Source organism: Neovison vison, chromosome 2, assembly GCF_020171115.1.
Source record: "Neovison vison isolate M4711 chromosome 2, ASM_NN_V1, whole genome shotgun sequence".
NCBI classification, from domain to species: Eukaryota; Metazoa; Chordata; class Mammalia; order Carnivora; family Mustelidae; genus Neogale; species Neogale vison.
Window position 1 is genome coordinate 32852484 of NC_058092.1, and position 20542 is coordinate 32873025.

At 39.2% G+C, this 20542-nt stretch overlaps 1 protein-coding gene across 3 annotated transcripts in view; it reads right to left on the bottom strand.

Moving 5' to 3' along the window:
• FOXJ3 (forkhead box J3) overlaps positions 1 to 20542 on the bottom strand; it is a 164298-nt gene that overhangs the window by 96251 nt on the left and 47505 nt on the right. For 2 of the 3 annotated variants that reach the window (XM_044237976.1, XM_044237974.1), the window contains exon 3: positions 7257 to 7581. In XM_044237976.1, coding sequence (XP_044093911.1) covers positions 7257 to 7581 — 325 coding nt within the window. Of the gene's footprint in view, positions 1 to 7256; positions 7582 to 17166; positions 17220 to 20542 lie in introns of those variants that run through there. The other variant, XM_044237975.1, reaches the window with a different exon arrangement.

Here is a 20542-nt window from a genome sequence, read left to right on the forward strand (position 1 = left end):
AGCATCAGGCCCATGTGTAGCTTGCTTAAGAATCTTCCTCTCCATCTCCCTCTCCCCGTCCCCCTGCATGTGTGCGTGCACAATCTCTCTCAAATAAATAAATAAATCTTTTTAAAAAAGCTTTCTAAATACCTAGAGAGATACAAAAGTCAAAATATAAATACACACACACACACACACACACAAAATTAAGAAAAGAGGTAACTTTGCACCTCACATTTTGGCCAGACCTTACCTCTAATAACTCTAAGAAAAGAAGTTAAGAGAATAGAGGGGTAGACATAATTTAAATGGTCTAGGTTCCCCTGGAGAAAAATGAACCAAGTTAAATAACTGATCAAGGCATATTGCTTGGTCTTAGAAACCCCAGCCCCAAAAGGGCGCCTGGGTGGCTCAGTGGGTTAAGCCGCTGCCTTCGGCTCAGGTCATGATCTCAGGGTCCTGGGATCGAGTCCCGCATCGGGCTCTCTGCTCAGCAGGGAGCCTGCTTCCTCCTCTCTCTCTTCCTGCCTCTCTGCCTACTTGTGATCTCTCTCTGTCAAATAAATAAATAAAATCTTAAAAAAAAAAGTAAAATCTACTTGGATTAGAATCAATTAAAATGAATTTTAATGCCAATTTCTTGGCTCCATCCAAGATGACTACTTCAAAATCTCTGGAATTATGACCCAGGAATCTAAATTTTAAAAACATTCTAAGTGATTTTTATTTTAAACTTAACCACCACAATCCTACCTGCATCTCTTTCCCACTGTGAGATCCTTGGTTACCCCACATCAATATATGTATTCATGTGTTCTACCCTATCATGCACATGAAATAATTTCAGAATACTCGCAACTTCCTAACTTCTCTTCTTGATGTTACTGGAGGTAGAGGCTGTCTTTAGTGAAAAACCACTAGACAAATCTATTAAGTAAAGGTCATAATTTCTTCGCAATTCTTTTCTATCTTAGTATGTATGCCATGAAAATAATAGAATGCTCTTTTCAAAGTTTGAGTTTTTTTTCTGTGTGATTGTGTTATCCATTTGATACGATATATGGCTTATTTGTTTCTGCTTATATTCAGTTCTTTTTTTTTTTTTTAAAGATTTTATTTATTTATTTGAGAGAGAGAGACAGTGAGAGAGAGCATGAGCGAGGAGAAGGTCAGAGAGCGAAGCAGACTCCCCATGGAGCTGGGAGCCTGATGTGGGACTTGATCCCGGGACTCCAGGATCACGCCCTGAGCCGAAGGCAGTCGTCCAACCAACTGAGCCACCCAGGCGTCCCGCTTATATTCAGTTCTAAAGTTTCCTTTTCCCATCCTGTGTGTGTGTGTCTGTGTACTGAATGTGTAAAACACTTACTTTAAATAAAAAGTATACTCAAATCTTATTCTCTCCTATATTCCTTCTACCTCAGTTTCACCCATCCCCGATAGATAACTATGTTCACTACATTTCTAGTTTATTATTCCTAGGTTTGTTTTTAAAATAATAAATATATATTTTTCTTTTTCTGCCCACATAAAAAGTAGTATAAGAGGGGCGCCTGGGTGGCTCAGTGGGTTAAAGCCTCTGCCTTCAGCTCGGGTCATGATCCCAGGGTCCTGGGATCGAGCCCCTTGTTGGGCTCTCTGCTTAGCGGGGAGTCTTGCTTCCCCGTCTCTCTCTGCCTATTTGTGATCTTTGTCTGTCCAATAAATAAATAAATAAATCTAAAAAAAAAAGGTAGTATAATACACCCCAATATACACATAGCATTCTTCTGCATTTTTCTTTTTACTACCCTAAACCCTAGTAAAGGCTAATTCTCTTTAGTAAAATGAATAGCACAAGAATTTTAATTCCTTTTCCTCTAGTTCAGATTACGAGATCATCCCATCATAAAAATTTAAAGAGTGTTTTTTAAAACTCTTCTGGAATATTCAAAGAGTTATTTTTAGTATGTAATCTCCTTTCTACACCTTAGCACAAAATGAAAGGAAGTTTTACCTAAATATTAAAGTTCTATTTGACCCTTTCATACGAACATGGTGTGTTCATATGTTTCTCTAGGTGACAGAAGAAATAGTGAGTAGCAGATGGTAGTAGTGTGCAAAACAAATTTAAGGACAGTAAATTGTAAAACAGAGTTAGGACCTGAGCAAAGGAGAAGATTAACCAGTTTCCATTTGTTTCCATTTGCAAAGTTTAAACTATTTCTCAGTTTACAAAAATAAAATTAGAAACAATCCTGACAAGTTTTAAGCACCTAAAATTGGGAAGAATAGGCCTTTTGTAAAAGAATAAACATGGGGTGCCATGTCGTTGGGCGTCTGCCTTCAGCTCAAGTCATGGTCCCAGGGTCCTGGGATCGAACCCTGCACGGGGGCTTCCTGCTTTGCAGGAAGCCTGCTTCTCCCTCTGCCAATCTCACTGCTTATGTTCCCTCCCGCTGCGTCTCTATCAAACAAATAAATAAAATTTAAAAAAAAAAAAAAAAAGAATAAACATGAGGGGCACCTGGATGACTCAGTAGTTAACCGTCTGCCTTCGGCTCAGGTCATGATCATGATCCTAGGGGTCCTGGGATCCCTGCTCAGCGGGAAGCCTGCTTCTCCCTCTCCTACTCCCCTCTCTCGCTGTGTCTCTATCAATCTTACAATAAATAAATAAAATCTTTTAAAATAAATAAAATCAATCTTGGAAAAAAAAGAAAGAAAAGAATAAACATGAGATAGCAATCCCTGGAAATATTAAAGATCTCCCTAAAGCAAGAGACTGGAACACATAATCTCTTGGGTTCTAAGAGCAATATAATCCTCCACCTATTCCCATTTCTCCCCTTTCCCCCTCTTTCCTCATTATATCTAAACCATTATATCTTCCAGTTGAAACTGTTATCAATTACTTCCAAACCAGTTTTAGACCATGAGCTGGGCTGGCCAGCAGCATGAAATTCAGCAGAATGGATCGGGTATCCTCAGGTGGACTTAACACTTGAGCTGAGTTCAGACAGTAAATGAGGTATATAACTGACCTTCGTGTACTATTCACTACCAAATCTGGACGAAGCTCTTCTTCATCTTGGCATTCATATATTCATGAAATCTCTGCATTATGGCCCTATCCCAACTCTCGCTGCTCTCTACCAAGAACTCCTACGAGAAACTCTTTCCTAAGAGTGTTTGTTATACAAAACACCCTCCTAAATCTTACTCAACTTCAAAATAAAGCTCAATTACACTTCTTCAATAGTTTTCTTGATTCACCCTTCCTGTACTCTCCTAGCACTATCTTTTTGTCACTCACTTTAGAACCTCATCCCACTTTCTATAAGCTCTTCTAAATTCTCACAGCACGTATTAACTTCACCCTTCATTTAACACGCTTTACTAAGTTACATATATGCTGGATATTATTATGGCTTACACACACTAGGTGTGCCCAACTACCCAACCCATCATAGCATAGCACTTTGTATTTCTGTATTACAGAACTGTTGATATAACATCATAATTACTTATTTATACGTATGTCCCTTATCCACTAAAGAATATAAGCTTCCTTAGGGGCCCTGTCCTAAGTTTCTTAGTACTGCCAAAGCCAAATATACTGCTCATAAGAATATACAGGAAATAAAATATTTTTCAAATTAATGAACGAAAGACTAAATTGGCTGAAAACAAGAGGATGTAATCTAAACCAGAGACTGGAAATTTGTGGTCCACAGAATGAATTCAGCCAAACAGACTTACATTTGGCCAGTATGGTATTTAAGAAAACCAAAATTAACATTTAAAAATTGGGGAACAGCACATAAAATCCAGATATCTAAATTTTCTTGGGGGTGGGGGTATTGTAAGATCTGCCATATGCCCTAAAACACTACAAGTGCCTAGAGCACAGCTGTTCTACATTGGACATGCGCACTCTTCAGGTAGTCATCATTTTTGCTTTACTCATTTATGTCACTTGTCTGGTCTGTGCAAATATGTATGTTTACAATCAGTGATACAGACCCATGAATCCCTGATGGGCTTTCCAAACCACTTAATCAAATCTGGAGCATTTCTAGTCCACAGCCACCATGCTTTTCCAATGCTAAGCACATTTATCAGAATCTGCCAGCCTTCCCTCATCCTAAATCTGACCAAATGATTCTACTGAATAGCTGTGCCTAGTGGTAATGCCAAAACACACAGCTCAGATGGATCACTACTACTTGGTTAGAATGAGGTTTTTTTTGATTCATGGATCAAATTTTATTATATACTTCCTCCACTGAAATATTGTTAGATAGATTCTTATTCAAATTATACTGTTAACAATCACTTCTCATACTGAGTTGGCCAGCTAAGAGACAGTTCATCCTGGCAAATTAAATTCAATAAATATTTATAGTGTTTGCAAAATTACAGGCCCTGTGTAATGGTTAAGGCACAAGATTTGAAATCTCCAAATCTACCAAGTCTGATACCAAATCTTAGCTCCTCCATTCTCTGAGAAACTGCAAAGTTACTTCTCTAAACCTCAGTTTTCTTACTTTTCAAATCTGGAGAGTAACAGAACTTATTTCCTAAGACTGTTGTGTAACTGAAAAAGATAATAACATAAGAAGGCACTTGGGCATATAGCACCTGACACACAGAAAATAATAAAAGCAACTATCATTTAAGTATCTGAGTATAGAAATAAAAAACTAATCAAACAAGATAGATACCTGGATAAAAATCTGAAAGTCTAGATACTGTTATTAATCAAGCATATGGACACACAAAGAGATTAGTTCTATAGGGAGGAGAGAGGTAACATATGAGCTGAAAGAAAAATAGGATAATGCCAACTAGAGAAAAGGCAGAAGAGAGAAAGTCCAAGGACAAGTAAGAGACAAACAAAAGCAAGAATAAAATCACAGTTTTTACTTCCAGGGACAGGTAGTAGGCTGAAGTGGGGGCAGAGGGCGGGGGGGGGGGGCAGAGGGCTGGTGGGGGTAGTGCAGGGGAGATACATGAGAAAGAACTAGGAAAAAATAAAAGCTAGGAAAGAAGGCTGGAACCAGGATTCAGGGTTTCACCCAAACCACATTTACTAGATTTACTAAATGGAAGCACTGTGCTAGGACATGGAAAAGAGGTGGATATATAAAAAATCCTTCCCAGGTGCCTGGATGGTTCAGTTGGGTTAAATGTCTGCCTTTGGCTCAGATCATGATCCCAGAGTCCTGGGATGAGTCCCACATCAAGTTCCCTGCTCAGCGGGGAGTCCGCTTCTCTGCCCCTCCCCTGGCTCAAATGCACTCTCTTTCATTCTCAAATAAATAAAATCTTTTTTTAAAAAATTCCTTGGGACACCTGGGTGGCTCAGGCAGTTAAGTGTCTGCCTTCAGCTCAGGTCGTGATCCCAGAGTCCTGGGATCGAGTGCACTGGGCTCCTTGCTCAGCAGGGAGCCTGCTTCTCCCTCTGCTCACCTCTCCCCCTCCTTGTATGTGCGCGCTCTCTCTGACAAATAAATAAAATCTTAAAAAAAAAAAAATCCCTTCCCTTGAGATACTTGACCATTTGGCCTGGTGTGTAGCACATCATCAATGTATACTGAGTTAGTAAATATCTTTAATAATCTAGACAAACACAAAAGTCAAAGGTGTTGAGATATGAAGGCTTAAAAGAAACAAGAGTAACTACCATCTAAAGCTCTCTAAATTCCCTTCTTCCACATGTACATACACACACCCGACATAGCATACAACTGGGTAATTTCTATATGGGAATAAAAACATAACATTTACAGACAAAAAAGAAAGTTAAGTTGAATTATTTGTTGTAGAACATAGGTAGGAAAGTAATCTGGCTGTTCATCAAAAAGCTTAGTTGAGAAACTAGGGCTTCTTAAAGATCTGGTTGATTCTAGGACTGGACAGGAATGATACAAGATGAGCCTGGAACATCTTGTTATGCCAGAAAATTAAAAACTGCTAAACAAACAAAATAATAGGGCCATGTCAAAAGGGCAAAGGAGCCAACTTGTAAAAGCTCCTGATGGCCAAAGCTACAACAATGTGATTAACAAATAATGACAGCACGAAGAATAAATGTCCATGAGTGCACCCAACACAAATAAATGACGAAATAAATAAATAAATAAAGGGAAGAAAGAGTAAGTCTTCTGCACTGAAGAATCCCAATTAATAGAGAAGTAATGAAGAAAAGAAAAAAATCACCACTAGAAAACAATAAAAACTGCTATACAAATGCTAAAATTAATGAGTGAAAATTTAAGAAACTTTCATACCCTCAAAGTAGCTCCCCAAAATGTTTTATAATTTACAAAGTGGTACACTGTAATTTTATATTGGAGAAACCTGGAAGACATCCCCTTAACCAAAGAACCAGGTTAATGTTACCAGCTATAAGACACAGTAACATCAAGTACCTCTCGACATAGAGAGACGGGCACTTTATCTCTGCAATATGCTTCCCTAAAATGCATTACCTCAGTCTAACCATGAGAAAATATCAGACATACCTAACTATAAAACACACCATACAATACCATTCTACAAAATATTCTACAAAATACCTGACGAGTACTCTTCAAAAGTGTCAAGGTCATAAAAGACAAGAAAAGACTGAGGAACTATTACAGATGAGAGGAAACTAAAGAGACATGACAACTAAATGCAATGCAGGATCCTGGACTAGATCCTGACACTAAAAGAGAAACTAATCTGAATGAAGTCTGTATTTACATAGTAATTAACAGTACTACTTAGTCAAAAAGTACTGTATTAACATAAATTTCTCAGTTTTTAATCACTGTACTATGCTTATATAAGACGTTAACATAGAGGAAGTGAATAAAGGACATACGGGAACCCTTTGGAGTATTTATATAATTCTTCAAAAATCTAAAATTCTTTCAAAATAAAAGTTAAAGAAAAGTCTTAGATGATGAGAACAATATTAGTTTAATACTTTTTTTTAACCAAAGACTTACTATCAACTTACCTGAACTGCAGGTATTATTTTCCAGTGAATGCTACATTATCTCTGTTCTTACTTATGTTCCATCAGTCATGTAACATAATAAAGCTTTAACAAATTGGTATTCTACCAAAAATAAAGTTAATCACTTAATAAAAACATTTAATTTCCTTTTCTGACATCTTAAAAATGATAATCAGAATTTCACTTTTTAATTATAGAAGCCCCACAAAGCTTTATCTTCAATAGAAACTACTATTATTTTTTGTTTATAGCATACAAACAGTAATTTAAATAAAATCCTTACCTTCCAACCACTGCCAGCCTCTCTATAATATGGGAAGTTATCACAAATCCACTGGTATATCTCACTTAGAGTCATTTTCTTTTTGGGTGAGCTATTAATTGCAAATGTAATGAGGCTGGCATAACTGTATGGAGGTTTCCCATCTTTGTGCTGTTGGACTTCTTCCTGGTCCAGTGTTGTATTTGGGTCAAGGAGTGCATTCTTCTTGGAAATTCCTGTTCCATGTGCATTTTGTGTAGCATCAGATTTTTGGATGGCTGCTCTCATGGTGAGCTGTGGTAACCAGTCCATAGATGTTAGGCTGCTCTCCAGTTCAGATGTCATCCTGAAGGTAAATAGACTCCTTAGTCAGTATCAAGGAAAGAACCCCTGCTTCTCAAAATATCCAATATTCACAAATCTAGGAGTTCCAAAGTGAGGGAAAGCCTGAGTTAAATCTGGAGGAAAAAGATTGAGTATGTTAATGACCAAACCAATATTTAAGGGCTCAACATTTCCAATCTTTTTAAATTTTTTCCTCTACTAAATACAACAAATAAGGTTTTAAAATGTTTAAGATACAGAACGATACATACATACAAAGTGATCCCAATGCCAATGTTTCTAAAAAAGACTACCACTTTAAATAGAGCAACAGGATCATAGTATGAAAAATAAGTCTACAGTTCAGCTCTTTACTCACCAACACCATAGGCCCTTTAAAACTAAAGACTGGCATGTCTTTTACACAAATTTTAGGGGAGTCACACAAGCAAAAGAATACCCAAAGTAAAGAGGTCAGAGAAGTGACTGAGAAACAGGCACAGGAATTTTCCAAGGAGGAAAGAAGGTAGAGCTGAGCAGGTGGGAGGTAGGAAAAGCAAGCAGCGTAGACAAGAATAGTAAGTAGACAAGCTAGCTGGGGGAGCTGATCCAAAAGAGGAATGCAAACTCAAGGATACTGATGAACAAGAAGAAGACAGGCAGCACCCAGGCAGTTAAAAAATAATAAAAAATCCACAAAATCCACAAGGAACAAGCTTAAGAAAACTAGAGATCTGGGAGTGTAGGATAGACGAGATTAAATCATATAAACTGACAGCAAGAAGCAGTAAAAAAAACTCAGGGCAGCCTAATGCAAACATCTAGTGATCTGGATTCTGTAACATATTTCTCTCCAAGGCTGAAAAATTCAGACTGTTACAATCCAGAGAAAGAAAAAAGAAAAACAAAATCTGCCAGGTTAACACATTTTCTGGAGAAGGGAAAAGCTGCTCAAAGAATTGAAGATAAAAATATAGAAAGAAAGCTTGACACTTCATACTGGAATTGCTAGCTTTCAGCTGAGGATAAAAACTTTTCCTACCACGGGATCAAAGAAACAGGTATAATGACCCCAACAATAAAGCAGAGAAGAATGAAAGACTTCTAAGTGATATCAAACTAACGAGAAAAAAAGAAAACAAAAACACTAAAGTACCTCAGTGAAAAGAAAAAACTTGTGGCAAATAAAATCCAATACATGCCCTCATTCCAAACAGCTACAGGCAAAGAGCAACCTGCAATACGTGCTTAGGATATGAACTTCTGGGAGGCAATACAGAACTGATAAGAACATGGGCTCTCAAGTCAGGCAGATCAAGAGTTCAAGCACTGATTCTACTAGTTACTAGTTGCAGGAAATGAAAATGTTAATTAATATTAATTATCTAAACTCCAGCTTTCTCTAGGAATGCCTTGGTGGCTCAGTCCATTAAGTGTCTACCTTTGGCTCAGGTTACGATCCCAGGGTCCTGAAACTGAGCCCCTGCATCAGGCTACTGGCTCAGCAGGGAGCCTGCTTCTCCCTCTGCCTGCTGATCCCCCCTAGCTTGTGCTCTGTAGCGCCCGCGCGCGCGCACATACTCACTCTCTCTCTCTCTCTCTCTCTGACAAATAAATAAAACCTTTTAAATAAATAAACTCCAGCTTTCTCATCTGTAAAATGAAACAATAATAGTTCCTAGAGTTAAAATATTAATTTGAGGGTGCCTGTGTGGCTCAGTTGGTTAAGCAACTGCCTTCGGCTCAGGTCCTGATCCTGGAGTCCTTGGACAGAGTCCCACATCGGGCTCCATGCTTGGCAGAGAGTCTGCTTCTCCCTCTGACCTCCCCCTTTCACTCTCTCATTTACTCTCTCTCAAATAAATAAATAGAATAAGTCTTAAAAATAAATAAATAAATAAATAAATATTAATTTGAGGGAGCCACCTCAGTGCTCAGTCAGCTAAGCATATGACTTCAGCACAGGTCATGATCTCAGTCAGGATCTTAGGATGGAGCCCTGCATCAGGCTCTCTGCTCAGCAGGGAATCTGCTTCTCCCTTCCCCCGAACCCCCTCACTCCCACCACAGCATGCTCGCTCTCGCAAGCACTCTCTCTCAGATAAATCTTTTAAAGATTTTTATTTATTTATTTGACAGAGATCAGAAGTAGGCAGAGAGAGAGAGGAGGAAGCAGGCTCCCCGCGGAGCAGAGAGCCCGATGTGGGGCTCGATCCCAGAACCCTGGGATCATGACCTGAGTTGAAGGCAGAGGCTTTAACCCACTGAGCCACCCAGGCACCCCCAATTTTTTAAAAATTAGAATATTACTTTGAGAATTAAATATGGTAGTATATACAAAGAAAGATCCATTAAGTATTAATTAATAATATTACTCCAGGATTATCTGGCAAGGGTACTAAAGCACTATAAAGTAAACCAGATTAAGCAACAGCAATTATAAATCAAGAGACAGCCATAAGGATTTTATCTACCCTGCCAGTAGAGTCCTATTATCTTCCTCTTAGATTATTTTGATCCAGTTTTATCTTTTTCACTTTCTCAAATTCCCTCCATCTCTACTTCATAATTTCTCTGAAATCTGAACTTTAAACTCTCTATACAGTAGCTTCAGAAATCAAAAAACAAAAACAAAACCATTACTATTGTGTTCTATAATCTCAGCATTAGATTAATGGCTCATTGCTAGCATGAAGTAAGTTACAGGAACTTATGGAATAAAGAAAACAATGTAGGGCGCCTGGGTGGCTCAGTGGGTTAAGCCGCTGCCTTCGGCTCAGGTCATGATCCCAGGGTCCTGGGATCAAGTCCCACATCGGGCTATCTGCTGAGTGGAGAGCCTGCTTTCCTCTCTCTCTCTTTCTCTGCCTGCCTCTCTGCCTACTTGTGATCTCTCTCTGTCAAATAAATAAATAAAATCTTTAAAAAAAAGAAAAGAAAACAATGTAGGGGCACCTGGGTGGCTCAGCTGGTTAAGCGGCTGCCTTCCACACAGGTCATGATCCCAAAATCCTGGGATGGAACTCTGCCTGGGCTCCTTGCTCGACAGGAAACCTGCTTCTCCCGCCCCCTACGCCCCGCCCCTCCACCTTTTCATGCTCTCTCTCTCTCTCTCTGAAAGAAAATTTTTTTTTAAGATTTTATTTATTTATTTGACAGACAGAGATCACAAGCAGGCAGAGAGAGAGAAAGAGGAGGAAGCAGGCTCCCCGCTGAGCAGAGAGCCCGATGTGGAGCGAGATCCCAGGACCCTGGAATCATGACCTGAGCCGAAGGCAGAGGCTTTAACCCACTGAGCCACCCAGGTGCCCCTGAAAGAAATTTTTTTAAAAATTCAAGAAAACAATGTAATTTACACATCACCTGTTGTCAAATGAGTGTGCAAAGTACCCTAGAGATCAGGAACCAATCATTTCAATCTAAAGATGAAAAACTAAGGTCTACTAAAGTTATAGATTTGCCCAAACTCACAAAAGGTAGTTAACAAGAGAAGTAAAACCAGGTCTCCCAATGCTCTCAAACCATTAGTTTTTGTTTTGTTTTGTTTTTTTGTTCTTGTTTACCACACCTCATCTATAAAATGAGCATAATAGTACCTACCTCACTGATGAAAAGTACTGAGAATAGTGACTCACAAATAGTAACCATTCAAAAAATGTTAGCTACTGGTGGTGGTGGTTATGCTAAATAGTAGTTGCTATTATTATTATTCATATTTCATTCTAAAAACCACTGGCAATTATTATTATTGTTATTATTATTATTAATATTATTATTATTCCATGCTGTCATCCTATTTGCCTCAATTACAGCTCCACTAAGTAGCTTTATTTTGTTCAAATTCCCAAAGGAGCCAGGCACACACATTTTCAAAGTTAAAATAAATACACATTCCAGAGGCGCCTGGGTGGCTCAGTCAGTTGAGCCACTGCCTTTGGCTCAGGTCATGACCCCAGAGTCCTGGGATCAAGCCCTGCATCAGGCTCCCTGTTCGGTGGGGAGCTTGCTTTGCCCTTTCCTTCTGCCTGCCACTCTGTCTACTTGTACTCTCTCTCTGTCAAATCAATAAATAAAATCTTAAAAAAAAAAATGCACATTCCAAACCAGAACATAACTGATACTGATACTGCAGATGCCCCTACTGAGAACCAACTTTAATTTCTGTTTCCTTCACCACTGCCACTAACTGAAACTATGAGAGTCTCAAGCAATATAATGTAAAAATATAATTAAGTACTTAATATATAACAGTTAACAATTTATAATTACACATATACATGGCTATAAAACTTTGTGTACACACACGTACAACAAAGTATGATAAAATTCCTGTTCTCCAGGAAACTGCAGTCCAATTAGGAAGGTCAAAAGTAAGGAAGAACTGAAGAAGAAAGGAAGGCTGAAGGGAGAGGACAACATGGACTGCAGCCTTCAGTGGCAGAGAAGGAAGAACTTCCCCTAAGATTTGAAGAAAGTAAAGATCTCAACAGGCTAGAAATAAAATAGTCCCCAGTCATCAAAGACACCATGAGTAAAAATCACTCCACTGCTGTGCTTATCTTCATCAGTTCTGCTAGATCAAATTTAAACTAACTATAAAATATCTATCTTAAATTTAAACTCTGAAAAAGCGGGGCTTCTGTTTGCTATTAATTAAATTTTATATATTCTTGGTAGTAAGGTAAAAAGTGCTTCCATCATTGGGGTGTCACCTGGACACCACAGAGGTTCTCCATTAAGCATGAAGAACACAAAAAAATGACCATTAGTTATGACCAGATCATCAGTAACTTTAGAAAGAAACCTCTTAATGGAATGGTGATGACAGAAGTCCACTTGTATAAGAGAACAGATGGTGGTAAATTTAAAAACAGCATGGGAGGCTCTGAGGAATCTGGTTATGGAAATCTGGTTAAGAAATGTCAGGCCCTCATTACCTCACCTCATTCCAAAAGCTTCCTAGCTGACCTCCTAGCCTCTGATTTCTTACCACTCCTCTCTGCTAATCACCTCCTGAGTACAGGCATACACTCCAAGAGAAATCTGTCACCACTGTTTTCATGTCATTGTGCCCCATAACTTTCAATGGTTCCCTTTCTCCTATAATACTAAATCCAAACTCATTTTCAACTACTTTAGTTTTTATTAATCTTTTATTAATCCTTCTCTAAATTCCTAGAGCAATTATAACCTCAATTTGGCATTTACAATGCTGTTGCGTATGTATAACTGCATCATACACCTAAGCTTACTACACTCACTCCCTCTTCCCCCACCTTCCCACTGAGAACAGTGACCATAAAACTAATTATTTCAGATCCTACCAAACACCATGCCAGGTACATGTTATCTGAAAAATAACACAGTATTTGGTTTAAAAACACTCCTTTCTGGAATGTCTTAACACTGCCTAGCTGGCTTCTACTTTTTTCCAAGACTCAGACCAAATACCTCCCTCTCCAGAAAGGCCCATCAATCCACTCTTTTCTTCCATCTCCCAAACTAAACTAGGTCCCAATCCCACAGTAGCATATAAACACCTCTATCCCAAGATTTATACAGGATTATAACTATCTTTATCTATCTCCCCAGAGACCACGAGCTCTTTGGAAAAAGAAAACTTTCTTGTTCTTTTCTCTAATGCCCATTAAGAACATAGTAAATGAAGGGTCAATAAATAAGGGTAAATGATTGAAACAGTTACTAGCCAATGAAGGTGTGGGTGTGATCCTTCCCAAACAAGTGAAACTACACACACTGACAAGCTAAAAGGAAGAGGCAAAAGAAAAAAAGGACTCAACAGCATGAGGTAAGGATAATCACAGGATTGAAGTCCTTTATGAAATGGAAAAAAGTATGACTCAGACTGACAAGCAGCACTACACGGGAACAGAAACAGTTCTGGAATAGCAGAGAAAAACAGGAAGACAGAAGCAAAGATAAAAAGATAACATTACTTATCGTAGAAAACAGGGATTGGAAACTCATGCCTTAAATCTATGATGATATTTATTGCTTAAAAAAAGTTTCAGGAGGACTCTTCTCTGTATAACATGAAAATGTAAACAGCACCAAGATAGAAGAACTCAACCTTAAGGCATGAGATAGGGAGAAGGTCAGGGGTTCTAATCCCACTTTTTGGAACAGTGCCACTAAAAGGACCCCAAATAAGCTTTCTACATACTTTAACACATTGCTTGGGCCTCCCTCTGCAACCTCCTTGACTCCCAACAAGTAACCAAGATTACTCAGAAAGTTTTTGAGTTTTCAACAATTATCAAAAGGCAGGGCAGGGGAGATACTATTCAGATACTGTTGGCTTCCTAAATAAAGGTAAGAAGAAAACATCAAGGAAAATAAGAATGAGGATAATGATGTTGTGACCAAGGTATTCCTAAATCCTCCCACTCTATTCCTGGCATTTTAAAATTTTGGCACCTTAAAAAACTTAAGAAAAATTTATCACAAGAAAGATTCATCGTAAGACTCGTAAGAAAAACTGAGCAACTGAAAACTCAAAAAGAAATCCTTATAATTACCACAGCAGTTAATTCTGATCGCATGCATCCCAAGGAAACAATACACACACCCCACTTTTTTTTTCTTGAGAGGGAGGGGTTAGGAGCAGAAGGAAAGAGAAGAATCTTAGGCAGGGTCCATGCCCAGTGCGAGAATGACACTGGGCTACATCTCACATGACCTGAGCCAAAACAAATATAACTTCTCTTACAGAATCTTAGCACCCAAGGCAACCAGAAGTAGGCCTATGGCAGAAACCACTAACTGCCACCTAACATCTGTTTTTACCTTCTTCCTGAGGAATACAATCTCAATTTAATTCTGGATGGCACTGTGCCTCTTTCCATTCTGGCTCTCTGAAGACACAATAGCTACTGCTCCAGTGTAATCTTGCATCATAAGGTGATCTTTGAAAATGGAAGCCATACACTGAGAATAGAGGAGCAGAGAGAAGGAATGGAGTCCCTGAGTCTTTTGTGAAGCAATTGTGAAGCTGCCATCTGAGCCCTGAACTGCTCACCTTCCAGACTTATGTGCTTAACTACCATAAAAAGATATCACCAGTGGATGAATGCAATTCTTAACAAAAGTCAAATTTGGCATATGGAAGTGGGGAACACAAGAAAACCTAAAGTAAGACACTCTTTTTTTTTTTAAGATTTTACTTATTTATTTGACAGACAGAGATCACAAGTAGTAGGCAGAGAGGCAGACAGAGAGAGAGAAGGAAGCAGGCTCCCCGTGGAGCAAAGAGCCTGATGCGGGGCTTGATCCCAGGATACTGGGATCACGACCTGAGCCAAAGGCAGAAGCTTTTAACCCTCTGAGCCACCCAGGTGCCCCAAGTAAGACACTCTTAAAGGAGAGGTTGATAAGGCAAACATTAACTCTGATACTGCAGCGACAAAGAGTGACAGGATTTGGTCAAATCTGGCCATCTACATAAGTTAGAAAGCAAACCACAGGCCAGCTAAGGCTATTGCAAGAAGAGAAATACAGAAAAAATTTAGAACGTTGGCATGCGTTGGCTCCTTCTTGTCACTTAAAGTCCTGAGAGAAAAACAAACTGCGACTAGAGCTGCAAGCAGAGGGAGAAAAATGCAGATTTGCTAAGGGAGGTAACTCCCTGCCTATGGCCTGCAATTTAAGCTAACAGTCCTATAATTTAAAGCCTTGCATAGCTGAAAAAACACCAACTGCTTCTGAACCAGCAAACTGAAGTAATTAAATGGTAGCTGCAAAACTGCGGCCTTGGCAGTAGAGAAGACTGGTACCTTGCCACACAAAGCAATGTCATAATGGTATTTTCTTTCCACCCATGTTTTCCACCATTGTTTCAAATGGCCTCATCAGAACCATCTTTCCCTTAGAAGCCAGAAGAGGTCAATGAACTTGGATGGGGAAAAAATACTCTTTATTTCCACTAACTTGTAACCAAAATTTAGCATTTCCTTTAATTATGAAACTAGACAACACATCGTAGCACTAACAGTACTTGCAACTTGGCCAGCAATAAAAATCACAAATGTATTCTTCTCACATGCAGATGTTGCAGAATCTCAACTTTTAAACTTAACTACTTAAAAGTTATACTAGTGTATTAGATTTGCCACTAGATCTTTTATTTAATTTTATTTAATGTTTAACATTACTATGTTTCAAAGTTAATATTTTGCTAACCATATTTCAATATGATTGGTTTCCTTTGTAATTTGTGAATTTTGAGACATTATCCTGAGACGGATTCACAGGTTTCACCAGACTGTGGAAGGGCTTCCATGGCACCAAAACAAGACTGGAAATTCCTGGGGTACATGGAGCACAAAAGAGCACAGTCTTCACACTGAAAAATTCTGTCTGGACAGGCACTGCGGATCAAAGCAGCAAAAAGTCTAGAAACTAAATATTTTAAGATAATTGTATGGAAGGTGGGGGGAGAGAAAGAGACTAGACTGCAAAGGCCTCTTAAGTTTCCAAAATAATACCCAAGCTCATCAACAAGCAGTGAGCTATAAAAGCTATACATTTCCCAGAAATGGCATCTTCACTTAACATTCATCTCAGATGTGGCCACAGAAGATAATGGACAAGGTAGACCTTTCACAAGGCATAGGAGACAACGGAAGCCCTACCAAAGGGCAAAATTAAGGAACTTATCACATTGTCAAGGAGTCACTGTCACTCCTACCCAGTAAGATTCTATAATGAGCTAATGACTATTGAGTGTTTCCCATTATCCCCTTTTCTGAATATTACCTTTTATTGCTGTTATCCTAATTCTTTCTCCACCACTATATATTAGGTAGAATGTAAATAACTCATTTTTGGTTTATAGATCTTTGAACCACAGGAAGCCACACCAGCATCTGATGAAAGAGACGCTACCTAAAGAGCTGAGATTTTGAGGCGCCGAGGTGGCTCAGTGGTTTAAAGCCTCTGCCTTCGGCTCAGGTCATGATCCCAGGGTCCTGGGATCAAGCCCCGCATCAGGCTCTCTGCTCAGCGGGGAGCCTGCTCCCTCCTCTCTCTCTGCCTGCCTCTCTGCCTACTTGTGATCTCTGTCTGTCAAATAAATAAATAAAATCTTTTAAAAAAAAAAAAAAGTGTTGAGGGGAGGAGTCAAGATGGCGGAGAAGTAGCAGGCTGAGACTACTTCAGGTAGCAGGAGATCAGCTAAATAGCTTATCTAAAGATTGCAAACACCTACAAATCCAACGGGAGACTGAAGAGAAGAACAGCAATTCTAGAAACAGAAAACCAACCACTTTCTGAAAGGTAGGATTGGCGGAGAAGTAAATCCAAAGCGACGAAAGGTAGACCGCAGGGGAGGGGCCGGCTCCCGGCAAGCGGCAGAGAACAGGAGCACAAAATCGGGACTTTTAAAAGTCCGCTCCGCTGAGGGACATCGCTCCAGAGGCTAAACCGGGGTGAAGCCCAAGCGGGGTCGGCGTGGCCTCAGGTCCTGCAGGGTCACAGAAGGATGGTGGGGGGGAGGGGGTGTCTGAGTGTCACAGAGCTTGCAGGTATCAGAACAGGGAAGCCGGCTACAGAGACAGAGCCAAGGAGTGAGCTCTCAGCTCGGGATTACCTTGAACCTGTCGCAGAGCTCACCACTGGGAGTGCGGCTGGAGGCCAGGGAGACAGGAGCCATTGGGTGCTATTCTCTGAGGGCGCACTGAGGAGTGGAGCCCTCCGCTCCTCTAGGGCAGAGACTGGGAGGCCGCCAATTTCATTCCTGTCCTCCGGAACTCTATGGAAAGCACTCAGGCAACAAAAGCTTCCAAAAGCAAACTGGAGCGGATTACTCAGCCCTGCCCCTGGTGAGGGCGGTGCAATTACGCCTAGGGCAAAGACACATGAGAATCACTACACCAGGCCCCTCCCCCAGAAGATCGACAAGAAATCCAGCCAGGACCAAGTTTACCTACCAAGGAGTGCGGTTTCAATACCAAGGAAAGCAGCCGAATTCCAGAGGAGGAGAAAGCAAAGCACGGAACTCATGGCTTTCTCCCCATGATTCTTTAGTCTTGCAGTTAATTTAATCATTTTCTTTTTCAATTTTTTTTCTTCTTCTGCTAGATTTTTTTTTAACTTTTACCCTTTTCTTTTTTTAATGTTTTTAACTAGTTTATCTAATATATATTTTTTCTTTCTTTTTTATATTTTTTCTTTATTCGTTTTATTTTTTTATTTTTTATTTTTATTTTTTTCTGAACCTCTTTTTATCCCCGTTCTCCTCCCAACGATTTGGGATCTCTTCTGATTTGGTTAAAACATATTTTCCTGGGGTCTTTGCCACCCTTTTAGTATTTTACTTGCACCTTCATATACTCTTACCTGGACAAAATGACAAGGAGGAAAAATTCACCACAAAAAAAAAAGAACAAGAGGCAGTACCAAAGGCTAGGGACCTTATCAATACAGACATTGGTAATATGTCAGATCTAGAGTTCAGAAAGACGATTCCCAAGGTTCTAGCCGGGCTCGAAAAAGGCATGGAAGATATTAGAGAAACCCTCTCGGGAGATATAAAAACCCTATTTGGAGAAATAAAAGAACTAAAATCTAACCAAGTTGAAATAAAAAACGCTATTAATCAGGTGCAATAAAAAATGGAGGCTCTCACTGCTAGGATAAATGAGGCAGAAGAAAGAATTAGCAATACAGAAGACCAAATGACAGAGAATAAAGAAGCTGAGCAAAAGAGGGACAAACAGCTACTGGACCACGAGGGGAGAATTTGAGAGATAAGTGACACTATAAGACGAAACAACATTAGAATAATTGGAATTCCAGAAGAAGAAGAAAGAGAGAGGGGAGCAGAAGGTATATTGGAGAGAATTATTGGGAGAGAATTTCCCGAATATGGCAAAGGGAACAAGCATCAAAATCCAGGAGGTGCAGAGAACCCCCCTCAAAATCAGTAAGAATAGGTCCATACCCCATCACCAAATAGTAAAATTTACAAGTCTGAGTGACAAAGAGAAAATCCTGAAAGCAGCCCGGGAAAAGAAGTCTGTAACATACAATGGTAAAAATACTAGATTGGCAGCAGACTTATCCACAGAGACCTGGCAGGCCAGAAAGAGCTGGCATGATATATTCAGAGCACTAAACGAAAAAAACATGCAGCCAAGAATACTATATCCAGCTAAGCTATCATTCAAAATAAAAGGAGAGATAAAATGCTTCCAGGGCAAACAAAAACTGAAAGAATTTGCAAACACCAAACCAGCTCTACAGGAAATATTGAAAGGGCTACTCTAAGCAAAGAGAGAGCCTAAAAGTAGTAGATCAGAAAAGAACAGAGACAATATACAGTAACAGTCACCTTATAGGCAATACAATGGCACTAAGTTCATATCTCTCAATAGTTACCCTGAATGTCAATGGGCTAAAGGTACCAATCAAAAGACACAGGGTATCAGAATGGATAAAAAAACAAAACCCATCTATATGTTGCCTACAAGAAACTCACTTTAGACCCGAAGACACCTCCAGATTTAAAGTGAGGGGGTGGAAAACAATTTACCATGCTAATGGACATCAGAAGAAAGCAGGAGTGGCAATCCTTATATCAGATCAATTAGATTTTAAGCCAAAGACTATAATAAGAGATGAAGAAGAACACCACATCATACTCAAAGGATCTGTCCAACAAGAAGATCTAACAATTTTAAATATCTATGCCCCCAATGTGGGAGCAGCCAACTATATAAACCAATTAATAACAAAATCAAAGAAACACATCAACAATAATACAATAATAGTAGAGGACTTTAACACTCCCCTCACTGAAATGGACAGATCATCCAAGCAAAAGATCAACAAGGAAATAAAGGCCTTAAATGACGCACTGGACCAGATGGACATCACAGATATATTCAGAACATTTCATCCCAAAGCAACAGAATACACATTATTCTCTAGTACACATGGAACATTCTCCAGAATAGATCACATCCTCGGTCCTAAATCAGGTCTCAACCGGTATCTAAAGATTGGGATCATTCCCTGCATATTTTCAGACCACAATGCTCTGAAGCTAGAACTCAATCCCATGAGGAAATTTGGAAAGAACCCAAATAAATGGAGACTAAACAGCATCCTTCTAAAGAATGAATGGGTCAACCAGGAAATTAAAGAATTGAAAAAAATTCATGGAAACAAATGATAATGAAAACACAAGGGTTCAAAATCTGTGGGACACAACAAAGGCAGTCCTGAGAGGAAAATATATAGCGATACAAGCCTTTCTCAAGAAACAAGAAATGTCTCAGGTACACAACTTAACCCTACACCAGAGGAGCTGGAGAAAGAACAAGAAAGAAACCCTAAGCCCAGCAGGAGAAGAGAAATCATAAAGATCAGAGCAGAAATCAATGAAATAGAAACAAACAAACAAAAAAACCCAATAGAATAAATCAATGAAACTAGGAGCTGGTTCTTTGAAAGAATTAGTAAGATTGATAAACCCCTGGCCAGATTTATCAAAAAGAAAAGAGAAAGGACCCAAATAAATAAAATCATGAATGAAAGAGGAGAGATCACAACTAACACCAAAGAAATACAGACAATTACAAGAACATACTATGAGCAACTCTATGCCAACCAATTTGACAATCTGGAAGAAATGGATGCATTCCTAGAGACATATAAACTACCACAACTGAACCAGGAAGAAACAGAAAACTTGAACAGACCCATAACCAATAAGGAGATTGAAAGAGTCATCAAAAATCTCCAAACAAACAAAAGCCCAGGGCCAGACGGCTTCCCGGGGGAATTCTACCAAACATTTAAAGAACTAATTCCTATTCTCCTGAAACTGTTCCAAAAAATAGAAATGGAAGGAAAACTTCCAAACTCATTTTATGTGCTGTGAAATGTGTAAACCCGGCGATTCACAGACCTGTACCCCTGGGGATAAAAATATATTATATGTTTATTAAATAAATAAATAA